General features: G+C 53.6%; 5 protein-coding genes across 5 annotated transcripts; 2 read left to right on the forward strand and 3 right to left on the reverse strand.

The window, feature by feature from the left end:
• Window positions 1-707: 707 nt before the first annotated feature.
• PV08_04191 (uncharacterized protein) lies at window positions 708-2,126 on the reverse strand (the record flags this gene model as incomplete). The annotated part of the gene is made up of 1 exon (XM_016378539.1): window positions 708-2,126. One exon carries the CDS (start codon window positions 2,124-2,126, stop codon window positions 708-710), a length of 1,419 nt encoding a protein of 472 aa, XP_016237216.1.
• Window positions 2,127-2,866: 740 nt separating this feature from the next.
• PV08_04192 (carbamoyl-phosphate synthase arginine-specific large chain) lies at window positions 2,867-6,941 on the reverse strand (the record flags this gene model as incomplete). Its single annotated transcript, XM_016378540.1, has 4 exons — window positions 2,867-2,974; window positions 3,042-4,406; window positions 4,803-6,484; window positions 6,596-6,941. The coding sequence occupies 4 exons, from the start codon at window positions 6,939-6,941 to the stop codon at window positions 2,867-2,869; spliced, it is 3,501 nt and encodes a 1,166-aa protein (XP_016237217.1).
• Window positions 6,942-7,830: 889 nt separating this feature from the next.
• Window positions 7,831-10,453, reverse strand: PV08_04193 (uncharacterized protein; the record flags this gene model as incomplete). The annotated part of the gene is made up of 4 exons (XM_016378541.1): window positions 7,831-7,917; window positions 7,974-8,183; window positions 8,246-8,313; window positions 8,365-10,453. The coding sequence occupies 4 exons, from the start codon at window positions 10,451-10,453 to the stop codon at window positions 7,831-7,833; spliced, it is 2,454 nt and encodes an 817-aa protein (XP_016237218.1).
• Window positions 10,454-11,542: 1,089 nt separating this feature from the next.
• PV08_04194 (uncharacterized protein) lies at window positions 11,543-15,734 on the forward strand (the record flags this gene model as incomplete). The annotated part of the gene is made up of 3 exons (XM_016378542.1): window positions 11,543-12,211; window positions 12,259-12,751; window positions 12,841-15,734. 3 exons carry the CDS (start codon window positions 11,543-11,545, stop codon window positions 15,732-15,734), a joined length of 4,056 nt encoding a protein of 1,351 aa, XP_016237219.1.
• A 3,702-nt stretch (window positions 15,735-19,436) lies between these two features.
• PV08_04195 (uncharacterized protein) lies at window positions 19,437-20,733 on the forward strand (the record flags this gene model as incomplete). The annotated part of the gene is made up of 4 exons (XM_016378543.1): window positions 19,437-19,593; window positions 20,067-20,177; window positions 20,253-20,380; window positions 20,473-20,733. 4 exons carry the CDS (start codon window positions 19,437-19,439, stop codon window positions 20,731-20,733), a joined length of 657 nt encoding a protein of 218 aa, XP_016237220.1.
• Between the last annotated feature and the right edge of the window lie 301 nt (window positions 20,734-21,034).

Below are 21,034 nucleotides of genomic sequence, written 5' to 3' on the forward strand. Positions count from 1 at the left end.
GATGGATGGATGCACAGACAAATCAAGGGGGGTGAGAGAAGCGTTTTACGACGTGAACAGAACGGAACGGAACAAGATCATGGTTGTTGCCATTGGTAACGTGTAAATGTGCGTGTGTGTGTGTACATGCGTGGTCGACGAGGTATTTCTTTTGGTTTCCCAGGGTGGCATCGTCATTATTTTAACTCGTTGCTCCGTCCGTACCTGTATCGTCGACTGCACACGTAACACACGGTACCGTGGTCAGGCAGGGAGGTAGGGACCTACCTACCTATGTGTGTCGGGAAGTGTGGAAAACACCGCGCAGGAGACCCATCTGTACGAGAATGTCGACTTACGATCACATACAGTATGTGTCTACCTACCCACGTAGGCGAGTGAGGTTATGAACCACCCAAAACTTGACTACCCGCGGGCGAAGGGATTTCTCCCAGGTGGCTTGATGACATGGGGGTTCCCCAAGTAAAGTAAGTACCAGGGACATACACACGATCCACTCCGGTGCATTTTGCATTTCATTCTATTTTGCCATCCCTCTATCCTCTAGTCTCTAGGTGGTGGCCACCCCTACGTAGTCACTCTACTTTCTGTCATTTTATGGTTGTCGTTGTCTAGTTGTGTTTGTGTGTGTGTGTGTGTGTGTGTGTGTGTGTGTGTGTGTGTGTGTGTGTGTGTGTGTGTGTGTGTGTGGTTCGAGAGTCTCCCACTCATAGACCCTTCTTCTCTTTCTTGTGCTCGTCCTCCTTGGTCGGGGCTGAACTCAAAGACACTACTTTCGAGGACCCCGGTCCAGATCCCAACCCCAAGCCTCCAGGCATGGCATACAAGCCACCGCCTACAAAGACAATGGCGGCACCGACCATGACGCCGCTTGGCAAGTCATTGCCAAACAACCAGATACTCAGGACCAAGCTGGCGAGTTTGCGAATGTTCAGTACGATGCTGACGGTCAGACTCGACGATTGCGCAGACAGTCTATTCACGCCGACGATGCAGAGGAGCTGGGTGGCCGCGTTGAGAAGGAGGAGAAGTACGGGACGAGGAACGTGCAGGGCGAGTGAGAGGGCCGGCATCCAATTTGAAGGCGACGACAATAACGCCGCCAACGGCAGAGACCCGGCAGATCCCACGGGACGGCGGTCTAGCGCTATGGGGGTCTTGTTGTTCTGACCCCATGAAAAGGTGCCCGGGTTGTCGTGCTCGTTGTACTCGTAGTCGCTTATGGCGGCGGCCTTGACGCTGGCGAACTCGAGCGTGAGCGGCTTCATCTGGGTCGCAAAGTAGGGGAGGGACATGGCGTGGCTGTAGAAGAGCGTCTCGGAGGTGATGGAGCTCGAGCGCCCGTGGGTGGAGTACATGTTGTCCGTGTACAGGCCCATGCAGGCAGATAGGATCAGGGCGGACGCCAGGAGAGCGAAACCCGGCGCTTGTTGTGACGCCGTCGTGGCGGCTGCGGAGGTGGGCGGCTGGTGCTCAAAGTCCGACGGCGAGCGGTGTGCCTCTTTGCTCGCGGCGTCGGCAAAAGCGGCCAGGACCACGCCCACGAACAGTAAAAACACCGCAACCACCTTGTGCGTAGGGTAGTGTTTCCCGCCATACATGCGGCCCACGGCCATGGTCGTCACGGGCCCCGCGGACCGCAGGATGATGTGCAAGGGGACGCTGATGCGGTATTTGAACGCCATGTTGTTGAGAATGTTGATGCTGAGAAAGTACGCCGTGTAGACGAGCCATTTGCGCAGAGGGATCGCTCGGGGCCGGAGCCAGCCATGGCGCCAGCCGCGGGACAGGGACAGGTGTCGTGGGAGCGTGGCCACAGCGACGAGGAGGAATTGGAATGCCGTGATCAGTGGGCCCGACGAGGGCGACGTTTTGATCAGGGATTCTAGGGTGTAGACGTTGGAGCAGCAGCCGCCGAATATGAGGACGAGTGTTGGCGCCCAGATGGAGAGGATCGAGGTGGTTTTGGACGATGTACTGCTTGTGGGAAATGCCGTGGTCTCGGAGTGTGCTTGTGCTTGTGCTGATTGTCGTTTCGACGGTGAGGAAACAACAGAGCCATTCGCCTCTGCTGTGTTGGTGGGTGGTGATGGAGGCGCTGGGCTCTTGACCTTACGGCGGTTCATCGTGGTTTGAAGGTCTTGGTGGAGACGAAGGGGAAAAGGAAGGGTGAGTGCTGTAAAATGCTATTGTCGAGACGAGGGCAGCATGTTTGTGTTCCACCCGTGAGGGCGAAGGTATTCGTCGGCTTAGATAGCAGGGTAGACGGTTTGTTGACAAGACATCGAGTCCAATACACCTGTATCTGTGCCGAGTACGGACTGAAGTCTCAATTGAGCAGAGGTTGTGAGGATGTACCGAGTAAGTGATGACAGCATCGCAGTTGAAAATAGCCGGGGAAGGTCAAGCGACAAGGCTGGAGAGACGAGGCTGAGAAGACGAGGCTGCGGCCCAGGGGATTCATACTCAAACGATCATGATCATCCACTCCTATCCGGATCCTTACCCAAGCCGCAAGCAATCCAATATCTGGACATACGAGTACAAATCCCGACCGAGACTCAAGCTGAAGAACTAACTCAGTCCGGGTCCATGTTCCTGCTTGGCATATGGTATCCCTACCTAGGTAGATACATAGAGTCCGAGTCTCGACACTTTTACTGCGCCAATATCCAAAGTCAATTCAGCAGACCATCCATATATTTTGCTGACCAGGCCGCGTCCGCCCTTTTTTCTAAACTTTTTTTTGAGGTCTGAAATCACGAAGAGATCTCTTTTGCTTTTACCGCGCAAACGCTCAATTCAACCGACGGCCACCCCATCATCCTCAGCCTGATCTTCCTTTCGACCATCTGTTGTCCTGCTATTACATCATCTTGCCACCGGCAAACTCGCTCCAGCTCTTGACTTCCTCCGGAATACCTTCCTTTCGTGGCAATTTGGCGTTCATACACTGAGCAAACAACAAGGCAGTCTGTGAGGGAGGGTTAGCTGATCGTGCACACCAACCACGGAAAGGGACGGAACGTGACGACACTCACCTTGGGCTCCATGAACAAGGGCACACCAAAGTCTACAGCATTCCGCCTCATCACATAGTCTTCATCAACTAAGGTCTTACCCCTGGTCTTTGCCAGATTGAACACACCCCGGATGTTGTATTTTTGGAACACCTTTCGGAGCTCATTTTTATCGGTCTTTGGGAATTCAATCACCTCGATTGAAACTCCTGACTTCGAAAGATGCCGCTTCACATCATCGCTCGCAGCATAGAAATTGTATCCCAGGGGTCTGAGGTAGTCAACGATCTTGGGCAGCTCTGGCAGCTCAGTGGATCCACCGAGAAGGATACCCTCGCCAGGCTCCGGCATGCGGAAGTTCATTGTTGACTGCAGGGACGCCCAGTATGCCTCCACGAGGTCCTTGCCGAAGCAGGCAATCTCACCGGTACTGCTCATCTCGACGCCCAGGAAGGGGTCGGCACCGGCCAAGCGAGTCCACGAGAATTGCGGAACCTTGGTGGCGACGTAGTCGCGCTTCTCCGCCATAAGGTCACGAGGCTCGGGGACATCATTGTCCACCAAGGCCTTCGTAGCTGCATCAATGAAGTTGGTGCCGAGAACCTTGCTAACGAACGGGAATGATCGGGACGCTCTGAGATTGCATTCGATGACCTTGAGAGCCGGCTCTTCTCCGGGCACGTCGGCCTTAATGATCTGCATGTTGAAAGGACCAGTGATGTTCCAAGCCTTGGCGACTTTCTCAGCAATCTGCTTGACTCGACTCATCACGTTGGCGTCGAGGTTGGCAGGAGGGAGAACCAGAGTGGCGTCACCCGAGTGAACACCGGCATTCTCGATGTGCTCCGAAACTGCATGCAGAATTAGCTCTCCCTTGGAGGCCACGGCATCTACGTCAATTTCTTGTGCACCGTCGATGAACTTGGTGATCACGACAGGGTGGTCTGGAGACACAGCAGAAGCAGACTCCAGCTTGTCCTTCAATTCAGCTTGACTGTGGATGACCGACATAGCAGCGCCGGACAGAACGTAAGATGGTCGAACCAGGACGGGGTAGCCAACGGTATCAGCGAATGACTCCGCCTCATCAACAGAAGTAAGCTCCTTCCATGCAGGTTGATCCACCCCGATCGAGTCGAGAATCTGGGAGAACTTGTGACGATCTTCAGCCTTGTCGATGTCCTTGGGGTCAGTACCGAGCACATTCGCATGACCTTCTTCCTGGAGACGGAGAGCGATGTTTTGAGGAAGTTGACCACCAACACTGACAACAACGCCGGTTGCGCCCTCCATTTCGTAGATATCCATCACACGCTCGTATGACAACTCTTCGAAATAGAGCTTGTCCGCGGTGTCGAAATCGGTGCTATAGGTCTCTGGGTTGTACTGGAACACGTTTATACGATTAGTAAAAGCAAAAAGTAGGGGTAAATAAGAATAAGATGCCACGAAGAAAGTGGAATGAGAAGAGGTCATTTGAAAATGAGAAGAGTGTCATTTGAACATGAGAAGTGTCATTTGAAGAGGAGAAAATAAGCCATTTGAAAATGAGTAGGGGCTCATTTGAAGATGAGAAAGTGAGCCATCTGAAGATGGGGAGCGGGTCACGCTGAAAGTGGGAGGGGGGTCATGTTGAAGGTTGGAAGGGCATCATGTTGAAAATGGGAAGAGGATCAGTTGTTGACAACGAAAAGGGTTCCCATTTGAAGGCGAGAAGGGGTCATTGAAAAAGTAAAAGAAAGGCAAGGCGAGGTTCGCGGTGTCGAGCTCCGTCTTACTTACATTGATCATAACAGTCTTCTGACCCATGTTCCGCAGTGACAAGGTGGCATTAACGGCACACCAATCAAACTCGACAGACGAACCAATTCGATAGACTCCAGATCCCAGGATAATAGTTCCATGATCTTCGAAGGTAACATCATGAGAAGACGCATTGTAAGTTGTGTAGAGATAGTTCGTGTCGGCAGGAAACTCGGCAGCAAGTGTATCGATCTTCTTCACCCATGGCCTTATGCCGAAGCTTTGTCGTCGAGCGCGAACCTCGCCCTCGGTGGAGTTGGTGTACATGGCAATCTGCTTGTCAGAGAAACCTTGTTTCTTGGCCTTGAGCATGAGCTCGTGCTTGATCTCTGCCAGGGATCCGATTTCTTGGATTTCCTTCATGGTGTCCTTCAGGTTCTGTAGCTTATGGAGAAACCACTTGTCAATTTTGGTCAGATCATGGATCTTCTCAACGGAGTAGTTCTCGTGGATCATAGCTTGACCCACAGCCAACCAGCGTCGGTCGGTAGGGTTTCGCAGCGTATCGTCGAGGTCTTCGAACTTGTCGCCCTGGAAGCCAACATATCTTGGGTCCACCTGGCGGATGGCTTTCTGGAAAGACTCCTCAAAAGTACGGCCAATGGCCATGACCTCTCCGACCGATTTCATGGCGCTACCGATGTCTCGCTTGACGTGCTGAAACTTTGACAGATCCCAACGAGGAATCTTGACCACGATGTAGTCAAGACTGGGCTCGAAATTGGCCGTTGTTGTTTTCGTCACGGCGTTTGGCAGCTCAGGCAGTGTGTGGCCAAGACCGATCTTTGCGGCAGTGTACGCGAGAGGGTATCCAGTAGCTTTGGAGGCCAATGCGGAGGATCGAGATAGACGAGCGTTAACCTCAATGACACGGTAGTCGAGTCCGTCTGGTTGCAGGGCATACTGAACGTTGCACTCGCCTACAACACCCAGATGTCGAACGATTTTGATGGCTGCAGTGCGGAGCATATGATACTCCTCGTCACTCAAAGTTTGACTGGGAGCCACGACGATACTGTCACCAGTGTGAATACCGAGGGGATCGAAGTTCTCCATGTTGCAGACAGTAATGCAGTTGTCCTCAGCATCGCGGACCACTTCGTACTCGACTTCTTTCCATCCTTTGAGAGACTTCTCTACGAGGATCTGAGGGGAAAGGGACAAGGATCGCGAAGCAAGATTGCTCAATTCTTCCCGGTTTGAGGCAAAGCCAGAGCCGAGACCACCCAGAGCATATGCGGATCGGACGATGATAGGATATCCAACCTGCTCGGCAGCGTCCAAAGCCTCGTCCACAGTACCGACAGCAATCGACTGTGCAATAGGGATGTTGATTTCATTCAATGCTTTGGCGAACAAGTCTCGATCCTCACTGACTTCCAGTGTTCTGATGCTCGTACCGAGCACTTTGACACCATATCGTTCAAAGATACCCATCCTATTCATCTGTACACCCAGATTGAGACCAGTCTGGCCACCAAAGGTGAGGAGGATACCATCGGGCTTCTCTCTTTCAATCACATAAGTGACGTACTCAGGTGTAACGGGTAGGTAATAGACCTCGTCTGCGAGTTTGTGGTCGGTCTGGATAGTTGCAATGTTCGGGTTGATAAGGACGGATTTCACACCAGCCTCTTTGAGAGCTTTGAGAGCTTGTGAGCCTGTCGCAAAAGACGTTAGAATCCAGTATCGCCACGGTGGAAACCTTCGTGCAAATGCTAGTCGCAGCGACCAACACCGCTGGTTGAAGTTGAGGTTTGAGCTCTACTCACCTGAATAGTCAAACTCTCCTGCTTGTCCAATACTTAGACCACCGCTCCCAATCACAAGCACCTTGGACACGCCCACAAGATTTTTCCCTGGCTCCACGACACCGCTCTCGAGGTAGGCCTCGGGGCGGGGAGCGGTGTCGACAGCAGCATAGCGCTTTGTCGATCTGGTGAACTTTCGGGCCTGCTGCCATGAGGGTGTCTTGGGGCTCAGCAGGTGGTGTCTAGTCGCGATTGGCGCAAGACGAGCACGCACCGAGAAGGCTCGGTGCGAGGGACATGGTTTGGGAGCGCAGTCTCGCAGCAGAATACCGCTGGCCTGGCGGAGGACTCGAGCGGAGGAAGCCATGCTGCCAGCCTTCTTCGCCACCACAGAAAAGAGACACTAGCAAAGATCGAGTGAGCTCCAAGGCAGAACACAGCTCACCACATCGGCAGCAATCGAATGTGAGCGCGTTCAAAAAGACTCCGTAGCAAGGGAAGAATTTAAGAGTCACGGACACCAAAAATTGTGAGGATCGTCTGCGCGGGAAGCCGAAAATTCAGCCAATAGATAAGCTGGAATCTTTTTTTGCCAGGACGAGGCACCAAGTGATGAAAGGCACAACTGAGGCTCCCGATCGGCCAGCGAAATACCCACAGCGATCAAGACACGAGTAGAAGGGCGATCTGGGCTACTGGTGCGGTGGTCCAATACAGTATGTGTCTATCAGCACGAGGTCGGCGACGCAAGACACCCACGCAATCACAGCAGAGGTGCCAAATACAGCCCCCGATGTTGCCATTGTTGCTTGCCCTCGCCATCATCTTCTCCCCCTGCAGGTTCCTACCGTGCAGATCACCAAAAGCAAAAAACAAAAAACTCTTCCTGGTCGTGTGCCGGCTGCGGAATGGAGTTGTTCTCTGGGGAAACCGACCAGGATGGAGCATTCGATCGCAGAAATCTCTAACTAGCTTGCCGCTGCTGGCTCCAACTAAACCAAGACTGGCCACGGCACTGATGAAAGCTTCACCCGCTTGCATACCGCTAAATGAAATTTTTCCTTGGGTCGGCTTCGTCATGCTTTTCATAAGACAGATCTCCCAGACGTACGAGGTACTCCATAGAGCGACCAACAATAGGCCACACCATCTACTTGTAGAGGGCAACACTTTCATCTTTTTGGTTCTAATGGACTTGGCTAGCAAAGCTTTTCCTCCAACCCCCAAGGTCCCCTCCACATAACGTCGAAATAGCCTCATTCGTTCAGCTTCGTGTAGTTCGCTGGGAAGAGTCCTGACTGTCCATTGTACTCGCCGTGCCACCAGTCCTCGTCAGGGAATGTCTGGGAGGGATTTATTAGCCAACAGAGACCCTAATCCAATAGATACCTGAACTTACCACATTGGTGATGACGGCATTCTCAGGGAACGACAGCTCGTTGTCTTCTCCTGCTTCATAGTCATAAAGTGCCGTGGCTGTGGCGCCGTGTACGGCTGCAGGCTCGGGCACTGCAGGAGCTGCTGCGGTGGTTGCTTCAACCGATGGAGCGGCAGCGGCCGGCTCCTCCCCCTCCAGCAGAGTGAGGTAGTTACTTGGAACGAGTCCGGTCTACCAGCGTATGTTAGCGATACAGTGTCCGTGGGTTGCAGTGCAAAGAAGCAACAACTCACTTGTCCAGCTTCGTTCTTCACCAGCCACCAATCGGGGTCAATTCGCTGGATGTCGCTCACGAGTTCGCCTATAGAAAATCAGTATATCGTCGTGATTGGGAGAGAACCCCGGTGCTCACCTTCACGTAGAGAAACTTCATTGTCTTCCGCAGCTTCATAGTCGTACTCGGCTCTCGCACGTTCACCTCCAGGCACCGCTGCTGGCGCAGCTTCCACCGCTTCGTGGCCCATAGTTGCCGCGGCCTCTGCCTGCGCTGCAGCTCTGCCAAAGTCAGGCTCGCGCGCGGGCTCATCATCCTCCTCAGCAGGTGTAGGGATGGCCCTGGCCATGGACGCCACCGGCACGGCGGGCGGCGGAGATAGTTGCTCATCGTGCGCGTCAGCTACCTCGGCTGGGGCCGCCGATGCACTGACTGGCACTGCAACCCGGATGGGGGAAGCCTCTCTCATAACTGGAGTGGGAGGAGTAGGGCTTCGAGGCTGCGGAGGTGGAGTAGGCAGCGCAGGCGCACTCTCCTCCTCTAGTTCGTTCTGCGGCATGGCAAGACCGGGTATCGGAATACCACGGTTCGGCTTGTTGCTCGTGTCTGGTTCAGGTGCAGGGGGTGGTGCCCGGTCGAAAGAGGCCGGCGCGCCCATTGGCGGAGCACCACTGAAGCGATCGCGAAGAGATCCAATACCGCTAGGTGAAGTAGGGACTTCCAGTTCTTGCTCTCTACTTGCACTGCCTCCAGTGACTTGTTGACCGATGCTGCTGCGACCCGTGTGTGTTGTCTGCACGGGTGCCCAACTTTTGCCCGTGTAACCGCTCTTCCATCCTCCGTCACCACTCTTTTGTGACACGATTGGGCTCTGTCCGGAATGCCCAGATGGAGATAGAGGCGGCTCTCCTGATCCGCTAACCCCTCTTTCGCGCGCTTTCTTCTCGGCCCAAAGCTGCGCGGGCGTCTTGCCTCCTTGGTCAGCGAAGGTTCTGCTTGCCGCCCCGACAGGCGCTGCCGGAGTGACGGGTTTAGCCTCGAAGCCTCCTGGGACGGGTGCCTTTGTACCCGTAAATGTCGAACCACCTCCAAACTTATTCGCCACTTTCGGCTTTGGCAAGGATGTCAGGCGCTCTGGGCCTTGAGAAAAGGCAGCTGATCGCTCAGCCAACGAGCGTGGCCGTTCTGGTTCTTCGGAGGGACCGGTAGTAGTGGCAGAAACTGGTGCAGGATTTGAAAAGCCCGAAGAATCCTCTGGCTTTTGTGCCTTAGCCCGGATGGCAGCAATGTCAACCTTGCCAACCGGTTCGTAGGATCCCTTCACAATCGTGGGGCGGTCATCCCGTAACTGACCAGACTCTTGAGCCTGGCGCCGAATAGCGGCGATATCGACTTTGCCTACCGGCTGATATGCACCCTTGACCACACCGGGTCTATCGTCTCCTTGGCTGCTACTGAATGTTGACGATGAAGTCGGCTGAGACGTAAGCTCCCTCATATTGACCTTTGTGGGCTGATATGCTGGCTGGACCTTTTCTAGCTGCGTCCGAACTACCGGGGGTGCGTCATCTCCCCAGCCATCCGCATCGACGTTCGCCTCGCGCTTAGGTGCTGACCGTCCGACAGAGTTATACCCTCCAGATACGCCGCTGCTTTGGGTTGGAGTAAAAACAGGCTTCGAAGCAACAGAGGGCTTCGTAGAGGCCGCAACGGGCGGCGGAACAGTGCTGCTGGAAGAGTATTTGGAGCCAGATGCATCTGCCACCTTCTGAATGATACCCTCGGGCGTCAGGTCCTGGTCTGATCTCGCGGTTATCTGTACATGGTAACCGTGGAAGAGCTTCGCAGCGGTGTTCATGTGGCTGGTGAAATACCCCTTTGTTCTCTCTGGTACTCCTTCACCACACCAAGCGATCAAAGCACACTTGGGCAGACCGGTATTGGAGTCCTTGACCTTGACAAATGCAAACTGTATCCGTCCATCTGAGAACTCGTCCACCAGATCAATGAGTTCTCCCTCGCCAGTACTTTGAACTTTAAGGACGCTCTCCTTATTCGCTGAATCCTGCTGGAAAGCATTCGCTAAGGGAGCTGAGACCGAGAAGACGGCCCATTGTCCGTAGGTTGGGGAGCTCGCGGCTGCCCCGGAGGGAGCAGGAGCATTGACGATGGCTTGGTAGCTTTTAGAGATCGAAGGGCCGTTGGTAGAAGTATTGAGGGAGGCCATGAAGGGCTATAGGAGGGACGAGGTCCGGGCGGAACCTGGGTGCCTGATGTCTACTGAGGAGAGGGCGGGACTGGAAGAGGTGGTGGTGGGTGAGAAAGGGTGAAGGAGGTGTAAAAGCGATATTCGTCTGCCTCGGACAACCGCAATCAACAGGAGGGTGTGCGAGAGTGTCGTAAAATGAGGTCTCACTTTCAGCTTACTGGGTGTGTCTGTCTGTATTCTCAGGAACCAGTTCAGCGCCATTGGAGTCTCCGTCCCGTAGTAGCAGCGGCAGCAACATTGGAGATGGCGCAGCCCGGTTTCTCCGTCATTCAGTGGCTTGGCACAAAGCGGGCACAGAGAGGGACGAGATTGTGACTGACGAACAGAAGATGCATTGCATTTGTCTGGATTTCTGCTGCAGCAAGCGTGTCAGACAGCCAGAATTTTCGGGTGGGGACGGGCCGCCTGGCTCACCGCGCCTGCGCTCAACTTTGACCACCGCAGCTTCGTGTGTCCATCATTTGCATCTTCCCAGGCATCACATTGCTTCAGAATCCGCCACTATTCCTCGAATCATCGACTGCCTGCTTGCTCTCGCAAGTGTTCCTGCTCTCCCTGCCGACAAGATCGCACGGAATCGGCCTTCTGCTACCCTTCACCTGCCGTGCTCGTCACAACACACCGCCTCACATCTTCCACCGGCGCCCGACGTGCACATTTGCTCGGCGAACACAGCTACTGCTTGGACGGGCGCATCTGAGATCTGAAGCCTCCTTTCGTCTCTCAAAGGCACTCTTTTTCCCAAGCACCCCTCCCCTGGGGTGTTTCTCTCCTGTTGATTGGTTTTCGATGTTCTGGGTCTGCTCATGCTTCGAGATCAATCAACTCGCACCTGATCGCAGTTGCCGTCGCGGCGACTACTCCTCGTATTTTTCTCAAGAACTCATCTTTTGCTCGAGATGTTTTCGGTTTTGTGTCTATTACATCAAGCTTGGGTAGCACATTCTGATATCAGCCTCACAACGCTGATATTGATGTGCTAAAGATTTAATTTCGTTTGTCTATTTTCATTTCTCTTCATGCGAATGGCTTGAATGGCCATCCGTCATGGATTTCACCGACCCGTTGCATCGCAGAGATGCAACTCTTCTGCGAAAAAGGAGACGGACTCCAGGAACCCCAGATCGAGCTACCGGCAGTCCGCTATCTCGATCATTTTCGGGTGAAGGCACATTGGCCGGCCAGAGCAGCGATGATAGGCTGCCTAGGAAGAAGACCAAGCTCTTTTCTCCTCTGCCGGGCCATTCTCTACCACGGCAGGGAGGAGAGTCGCCCCGTATCAAGCGGACGATGGAGGATTTACCGGACACAATATTGCGCCATATCTTTGCTTTTGTTCATCCCATTACCCTTGGCCGATTGATTTGTGTCAATCGCCGTTTCCGTTCTTTGCTTGACCCCAGCATCATTCCCTTGCAGGAGGACTTCTCTCCAACAACCCAAGACGCGTTTCCAAACCAGAATGACATTTGGACTGCGTCCAGAAAACGATTTCTGCAAGGTTTTCCAAGACCCTTGAAGGGCCTGACCGAATTGGACATGTGGCGACTCATCAGAAGCCGGTCATGCCAATTCTGTCATGCTGTATTCAAGAAAGAGCGATCGGAGACTTCAACATCTCCTTGGAGCGCCGGTCCCGGACCAGGGGACGTTCGTTCAATCTGGCCGTTCCGCATAAGATCTTGTGGTAGATGCTTGGAGAAACGTACCATCAAGGTGAGCCGTTCAAAACTTCTGATGCTTCACATTACTGACCCCGTTAGGAAAAGGAAGTACTGATCACAGGTTCATCAGCTCTTCTCCCTGGATTGCCCTATGCCATCTTGACTTCGTCATGGGACTATATTCCCTCGACAATCCTCGAACGAGCGGATCCGCCTCCTGATGTTCAGCTGGCCAAGTACTACCTGAGAGCTCAACTCGAAGAAATGCGGACCGAGCGTGCTAATGTCCAGGCGCTTGGAACTGCTGCCTTGGAAGAGTGGTACAAGGGGCTGGAAAGTACGGGAAGAGGGAAAATGTTGGATGCTGCGAGATTAGACCAATGGGAACTTCAAGATGGGCCCTCAAAGATCGCTGTACCAATAGCGCATAAGGCTTTCGATATAACCCAGACGACTAAAACGCCTCTGGCTCAAGATCGCCCGCTCTCTGCACAGACCCATCCAATGCAGGTCAACCAATCAATCACTTTGCCGCCATCTGTGTCTGGGGACTTTTCGCCCAGCTCAGGCTCTATGGAGATTGACACAGCTAGTAAGATCTTTTTCTTACTTCCGGACGACACTATGGTGTCTGAATCGTTCCGTTGGGTCGAAATCTCTTACTAATGAATCCTTTTGTAGGGTCGAACACTTCTACATCTTTCCGGCAAGCCTCAAAGCAGAGGTCTGAAAAGAGTAAGGAGGAAGCAGAGCAGGCCATGCTCGCACGTCGCAAAGAAATTGAACAGCGGTGCCTCGCCATGAGACCACCCATCCTGCCATCGACTCTGCCTTTTATGGAAGCTTTCAAAGCCTCAATCAAAATAGCTATGCCGCTCACCGAGGGTGCTTGGGAGATTTTAAAGCCGCGACTGTTAGCACAACGTGTTACTGCAGAACGTGAGGAACGGCGCCAAATTGCTGCCTCCCACGATATGAAGGCCGACGAACGTGAGTTATTCGAGGAGGAGCAACGTGTAGCGCAAGAGAACGAAGCCAATATGTGGGCCGAATTGAAGATTCCCTCCCGCGACAGAATTCAACATTATGCTCGGGAATTCATTCGCCAAACGTGGTCCGATGGTCGGGGTGTTACCAAAGCGACGGCGAGCAAGTTTGCCGCAGAGGTACTCTGTCATGTACGCCAACGGTTTGGTGAAGACCTTGCAGGCGAAGACAGAATGCTTGCATTGAAAGGGACAGCATTCCCGCAAGATTCAGAATCCCTGCATTTCCGAAGCTTGAAGCTGAAAGACATGAAGTGGACATTCGACGAGCTGGTCAAACCCCATACTGAACGATTTGGCAAAGACCTGTTCCTGTGCCGCGTGTGCGATAACACTCAGAAATTATTCTCTTTCGAGGCAGTCGTTCAACATTATGCTGCTAAGCACACCCACGAGCTGAGTCACGGCAACGCTGTTGTTTACTGGGACGCTGACTGGCCGGTTGAACCACCTTTTGATCCATCTCCAAACATTCCATGGGTGCAAGACCAAAATCACAACCTTCCGCAGAATTCCCAACAACAGTTACAAACACCTGCGTGGCAGCCCCCAACTGGTATTCCAAGTAGACCGCAACAACATGTCACCATCCAAAATCCCGCGGTCGAAGTAACTAACCTGGTCATTGAATACTGGCGCAGGACCGACGGTGTTTGGGACCTTTCAAATCCTGTTCGACTTTATGTTATCATCTACCACGTGAACTTGAGATTCAGACGGATGTTCAACTTCCAACTTGGGCTTCCGCTATTTCGAGATGTGTCTTTCAATCGATCAGAGCTGTACTTTTTGCGCAGTTTATCAGGACTCCGTTGCGCCATCTGTGCTGAGAGCTTGCGATCTATACCTAGCCGACAGGGTGAAGGGAATGGAATCGAACATGACGTCCCGAACTTACTGAGCCATTTTCAGTCTGCGCACTGCGACCCAGATGCTTCCAGTAGCAGTCTCAGTTTGCATGGATTACCTCAGAGACCTGGGCAAGGCGTGCAGGGGCTGGATTGGACACGGGACATGATCCTGCTCCCAAGTAGTGCTGCAATAATGGCTCTACGGCACTCGCGAGGCATTGATGATGACAAATTTCAGGTAATTACTGAAGCTTTCCCCAACATGTGGCTGTATCCTGCTCCACAGTTTGATGCAGTCCCCTTGGAATCACTATCGCCTCGAACACGCAATGTTGGTGCACGTGATGGTGGCACTTGGCCACACATGGCTCGCTTAGAAAAATCTGGGAGCGCTCGAGAAGACGATTACCATCTTCACAGCCGTGGAATTGCCACTGTTCAAAGACACCCAAGGCAGGGTCGGGCTGCTGTTTCTCCTCTACCACATGATCTGCATGGGCACCCAGCTGAAGCTACACCTAGCACAAGATACCCCCCTCGTCAGGAATACCATTCTAGACTATCCGAGTCCAGTCCTGCTTGGGAGATGCGCAGTCGTCCAGGACCCTTGTCCCGAGACTCCTTGGTCTACTCATATGAAGACGAGTCGTCAAAATGGTCATATCGGGAGCCCTTAACAGCGTACAGTGAGACCACCATTTCAGAAGCACGGCCAAGCAGCAAAACTGGAAGCCGGCATTCGTTTCGGCTGTCAGCACCTTCGCAGCATTCCGCACCACAAGACTCTTTAGGTGATCTTGAGTCGACTGCAGCAGCTGATTTCCTCGCAAATTTTGACCCAACGACCGCTGAGGGTCCCTCTCAAATTGAAGGTGGCAGCGGCACCTCGTTTGCGCCGCGGACCGGGTCCCGACCTCCAGACTTGCCTGACTCTCGACCGGGCACGGGAATTTCCACGAATCCCCTTCCCCATCGTCCATTTCTTGATGCAGCTGGTGCAAACGCCCGACCCTTGCAGCGAATGCACATGCCCGCTCTAGCAATGTATGAGGGTGGTAGAACAATGTTGCACAATGATGGCCAAGCTCAACCTCGCAGCTACGAAATAGCGCGTCATCCGAGTCTGGTATCCAATCTGCCTGTGAACCCGGAAGGGCACGGCGACCGCGCTGACGACATTCCTGGACTGCCACATAGACCCTATCATGACGACGATTTCAGACAGCTGAATGAGAGAGCAATTGGGGATGCTGAACCTCAACCTCCGACAGGAGCTCAATACTACCACGAGGATAGATATCGGCGACGGCCAAAGCAGTATGAGACGTCTGCAGAAATGACTGGACGAGGATATCGTCGTCCCGCGGAAGAAGCTCCTGCACACTACGTTGAGTTCCGAGGCGAGAGAGGCCGTTCTTACGTCGAGCACGAACCATACATGGATGAAAGGATGGCGAGTGATGAAGCTGTACGCCTCGGTTCCCGAGATGCCGGCCCCCATCATAGCGAGTATCGAACGCGCTATTATTATGAGGGCAATGCGTTTCCTTCGACCACTGAGCGCTATAGCGTGGTTGAGCCTATCAACATGACCCGTCGTGCCCATGTGGTGACGAATGATGACCGTGAAGTCATCTACGAGGCCCCATACCAGACGCGTCGCTATGAAGCATCTTGAATTCATCTCAAGTTTTGCAAGTGGCGTTTGCGAGGTCCTCCGTGATGACCGGAGACCCAGGACCCAAGGAGACTGTCTCGGCCATTGGTTTTTTCAGCTTTGTACCCAAGGTGAATGCGGCCTTTTTGAAAACAGGCTGGAATGCTGGAGTTTGAAAGTCTTTGCTTTCTATGAGTGATTTGTTATGATACCCCTTTTTTGTTCTGATACGTCCCGCGCGCAACGTCTTTGACTGCTTTAGAGTGCTCTCTTGAATAACAATACTTTTCGCACCAGTCTTTTCCTAGAAGCCGAGCACATGCTCCGGATGGTGGTTGCACGTCCTTCTCGATCCCCAGACGTCCATTCCGCATTTACGCAGTGAGGCGGATAATGAAGTGGATGGTCACGTCTTTCATCTTCGTCCTGCAAAAATCCAAAAGTGCCATCGGTGTGGATCTAGCATAGGGAAAGGAATGAACGATATGGCAACCTTTGCACGTGGGCACAACGCACGAACAGCAGAACAGCCACGCACAGCCGGGTTAGGCCAGACGAATGCGTAGGTGCCCAATGTGAGGCGCAGGGGTGCATAGGCGGCCATATGGTCTTTTTTCCTTTTTGTCGACCGACGGGCCGGCATCAGTATTTTCGTCACGGCGTTTCGCAAAACCAAAGCAAGTCCCCACCCCGTTTGCTCCCTGCTGTGCCGAAAATCCTGAAAAGGTTCGGGGTTTCCTACCCAGATATGGCTTTGTAGCGTGCTTGATCACTTCCGGGGCGGAATTTTTTTTTGGTAACGTGGCCGTGTAACAGGGAGAAAGACATGGCATGGCAAGGTAGGGCTCTTTGTTTTTTTGTTTTTGTTCTTGCAAAGGCAACGGGCGACATCACACCCCGGGCGGCTGAGGTGGCCAACTTCCCTATACCTACCTTAGCTAAGGTCTTTTAACTTAAGTAGGACTGGCTCGGGGTGATTACTAGGCTGAGCTGCAGAACTCTAGTTAGTTAGCTAGATACCCAGTACTCCTTAGCCTGCAGGTAAAAAAAATGGGCGCTTATGCATGACGAACTTGACCAGGAAGGGCACCGGTAGAAGCAAAAAGTCGTTTATGGTACCGGCACAGGTAGCACTCGCAGTAGCTCGTGACTTGTGAGTACGATGAGTGACTCCGAGGCCATTGGCAATTACAGCCATGTTGACAATTTAGGACATCGAGCGATTGATTGGTGAAGGTGGAATGCGTCATTGCTGCTTCATGTGACAAGAGGGCCGTTTGTACCTCGTACTTGTACCTGCGAGTGCTGGTTGGTGATTGTGTCACTACAAGCGGAAATTGACGAGTTTCATGAGAAGTATATCACGGTTTCTCACTCCGGGGACACACCTGGTACCAATACGACGGCGATACCGAGTGTGATCTGCGATCAGCAATCACCCGTCGTTTGTTGTTTGTTGTCGTCGTGGGGAGACGGGGGGCGGGTTTCCTCTTTTCATGGGCCCCTGCCCTGATGAACCTATCCTGGAACAGCAGAGCTCCAAGGTTGCGATCTCTCTCTATTCCTACTCCGTTCGCGATTGAGCATTTCCGGACATTGTACACCGTACACACGGTCCAGAAATGGCGGTGGCTTCACCGCGAGTTTCAGAGCGTCGGGATCTGGGTAAATGGAGTACGTACCGCGTCGCGGCGGGGGGCGATGAAGAGGACCGAGTATGTTTGTACTCGTACGGATGTTTGGAAATAGAACCGAGGCTTTTTCAATCACGCTTTTGGCCCTCGCTTCGTGCACGCTCAGCCTGCTAAGGGGTCAACCAGTGTCAAAGTAATCGTAGTCCAAGGTGAGAACAAGTCTCAAGGTATCATGGTCCCAGGGAAGGCGGTCAACCACCTCTAACCCCGTGATTACCTGAGTTAGTCGCGCCTTGACAGTCCCAGAGAGGCGGTCGTGCATCGAGAACAAAGGCGGGAAGATGGACCAGGAGCCAGTGTCAGGCGAACAGAATGAGATTGTCAGCGCTGGGACTTGGCCAGCTGAGAGAGAGTGAGCATGGTGGTCCGGATTATTTCTGTACCGGGAGCATGGTTCGGGTGAGGCTGATGGCTTGCAGATAGATGGCGGCCGGGACATGGGTCGCGAAGCGAGGCCATCAATCAGGACGTGTGAGCCCTAGTTAGAGGTCTGATGCATGAGCTCGGTAGAGTGCATGGGTTGGTTAGTTGGTACGTACTTGTAGAAAACAGATGTTGTGTCTGCGGCCCCGTAGGTCGCTATGGTTCTCGGACACAGATGTGAGGTTCCGGTAAGTACAGTAAGAAGGAGGGTGATACGGCTACAGCCCACGCAGAGACACCCTCTATTAACTAAGCTAGTTAGTACTCATAACGCCTACCAGGTTAGTGGGTCTAGTTTGTGGTACTATTGTACCGTACCTTATTATTGATACCACTAAAGCGCGCGCACGGCCTCTTTAACTGAACTCAGGTACTGCTGTATATCTAATCCCCCAGGCGGCACGGTGGCCCTTCATACCTACCCAGGGTGCCTGTTCATGCCTGTGCCCGCCCCAAGTGTCTTTCTCCCCCAGCCCCCCAGTAACCCGTAGACGTGCTGCAGTACTGTAGGTAATACCTAGGGTAACTAGCTAGTTAGTTAACTTAGTACTCCTGCTGGTCCTAGCAACACCTACAGTACGCAACCCTCCGTACCTGCTGAACAAAGCCATTCTCCTCCTCCGCCAACCATTTGTCGCTCTCGTCGTCGCCCTCCTCTCTCTCTCGTGAATTCTCTCCCCTCCCATCGGACGACGAACCACACCACCTTACAAGCCGTACTCCGTACCATCAGTTCCATCTCTATATTCGCCCCAGTCACATCTCCTGGTGTTTGTTGGCACGCTATCCCGTAAAAAAGCACCCGGTACCGAGTATCGCGTACTGTCACCACATCCCAGTACGTTCTCTTGTTCCTGATTTGATGCGGTCCCTCTGCCTCCAGACTAACTGACTGGCAACAGACGCCGTCTAAATCTTCCGCCTGTCCAATCGCTCGTCCCGCCGCAGGCTGAGCGTCCAGCTCATTCGTCTCGCTGCCTTCCCACCTCCGCCTTGCCGTTAGGTGCTAAAGGCATTGTCGCAGCTGCATCAATCATGTATGTTGACACTCTCACACACCTCCCACGACCCTAGATCTCGATACTAGTCGGGCCCATCTGGTCAATTAACACTAAGCAAGCATTCTCTCCGGCTGACCACACTTGCAGACCGTCGCGATATCTGCGTGTGCGTGTGCGTCTGCATCCGCATCCGCCTCCTGCAGCTGTCCGTCCCGATCCTCGTCGCATCGCGTCGCAAAGCTGCGCTGTACAGCCTGTACACATCCACCCCTCGCTGCGTCTCTGGCTGTCGCTTCCTCTGCCACCGAATTCGTCATTCGTGCCTCGTGGTAGACCGCCTCGATTCGCACACGGCCCCGTCCTCCCCAAGACCGCCATAGCGCACACCCTGCAGCCCGTCCACTAGTCCGCCTGGGAAGCCAGCCGGCTGGAAATCATTTCGGGCACGAACAGCGCAAGAGAAGGCGATCGTCTGACCAACGGGTCTCTCGCGAGTGACGCAGGCCAGCATTAGGCATTCTGCGTCGGTGTGTGACGTGGTCAAGGTTAGCCAAACGATTTCTCGCCTTGTCATCCGGCCGCTGCGGCTATCCTGAAACTACATCATGTCGACCTCCCCACCCAAGGAGCCCGATGTCGAACAGAGCGCACAGTCTGGCGAAGAGCAGGATCATATGGATCGCGAACAAGAAGGACAAGCTGGCACCGGTCTGGGTGAATTCGAGGTCAAGGAGCAAGACCGATGGCTTCCTATCGCAAATGGTTGGTGCTCTTTCATTTTATATCCCCCCTTTGTCTGTGTCTGTGTTTCTCCCGTCCCCGTGCGACGACAGCTCTTGGATGGCCGCCGACGTTTGATTTGTTCGACCCTTGCGTCACAGCCATGCGTCTCTGCGTGCCGCCAGGGACGCTGCTTGACCCCTCTGTGCGAATCCGAGTGTACGACGCTGCACCTTCTCTTTAGCCAGCCTCACCTCATTCGTTCGTGCTCCTCCTCTTCCCAAGCCATGATTTGCATCGCAGCCCTGCCTTGCGCTGACTGGTGCGGTACCTGGACCACTCGGAGTACTTTGACCATATTGCTGTTCAGCGAGACTACAATCCTCTGACCATGTCGGCGGACCTGGATCCCAGACGTCCACTGCCGTCCCGCCAGCACGGCGCGCGCTCGCTGTCTTCGTTGTCCGCTTCTGCTTCAGCAATGTCAGATGCTAACATCAGAAACTTTGCTCCAGTGGCCCGGATCATGAAACAAGCCCTCCCCGACAACGCCAAAATCGCCAAGGAAGCGAAAGAGTGCATGCAAGAATGCGTCAGCGAGTTCATCAGCTTCATTACCAGCGAAGGTACGTTGGAGCGACAAGGGCTTCTTCCAGAAGCCACGAGAAAGGGCGTCGGGCATTTTGACTAACGTTGCACAGCATCCGAAAAATGTCAACAGGAGAAGCGCAAGACGGTCAATGGAGAGGATATTCTTTTTGCCATGACCTCGCTGGGGTTCGAAAACTACGCAGAGGCGCTCAAGATCTACCTGTCCAAGTACCGCGAAGTAAGTTTGGTGTCCCTCCCCGCTCCTTCCCTCTTCTCCTTTGTCACTTCGACGGGGTATTCAATCTGAACATTCGAACTGATTGGGATGAGACCCAATCCACAAGAGGCGAGAATCAGGCCAGACCTACCAGCAGCGGTGGCTACGGCGGTCCCGTCGGCGGCAGCGGCGGTGTCCAGGGCTCTGCCTCCGCCTCCGGCGCTGCAGGCTTCACCGGGCAAGCCGAGAATGCCGGCGAACTATTGAATCCGACCCATGGCCTGAACTCGACCGAACACGATGCTACCAACGCGTACGGCTATCCCAGCGCCGTGTCCACCGGCCACAATGGCATCTCCAACGACAACTTTTAGAGCAAGTCCAATCCCCAAAATCCTCAAGACGCGAAAGAAGAAAAGGGCGTGAAAGAAGAACAAGACACAAAACAAGAAAAAGAGTGAAGGTGGCGACAGGTCAGCAAGTGACCAGGGTGTACCACCTGCCGGTGTCTCGCGCGCGGCCTTGGGGATTGCCAGGTCGAGTGACGTTGTCGATAGGGCGGTGAGCAGAGAGTGATTCGACACGGGGTAGAAGTCTCTTTTGTTTCTGGGCTCTGATGAGTGTACATGAGAGGAGGGAACCGAGTGAAATCATACCGGGATAGCAAGGGATGGA

This window comes from Exophiala spinifera, assembly GCF_000836115.1.
Source record: "Exophiala spinifera strain CBS 89968 unplaced genomic scaffold supercont1.3, whole genome shotgun sequence".
Classification (NCBI taxonomy): domain Eukaryota; kingdom Fungi; phylum Ascomycota; class Eurotiomycetes; order Chaetothyriales; family Herpotrichiellaceae; genus Exophiala; species Exophiala spinifera.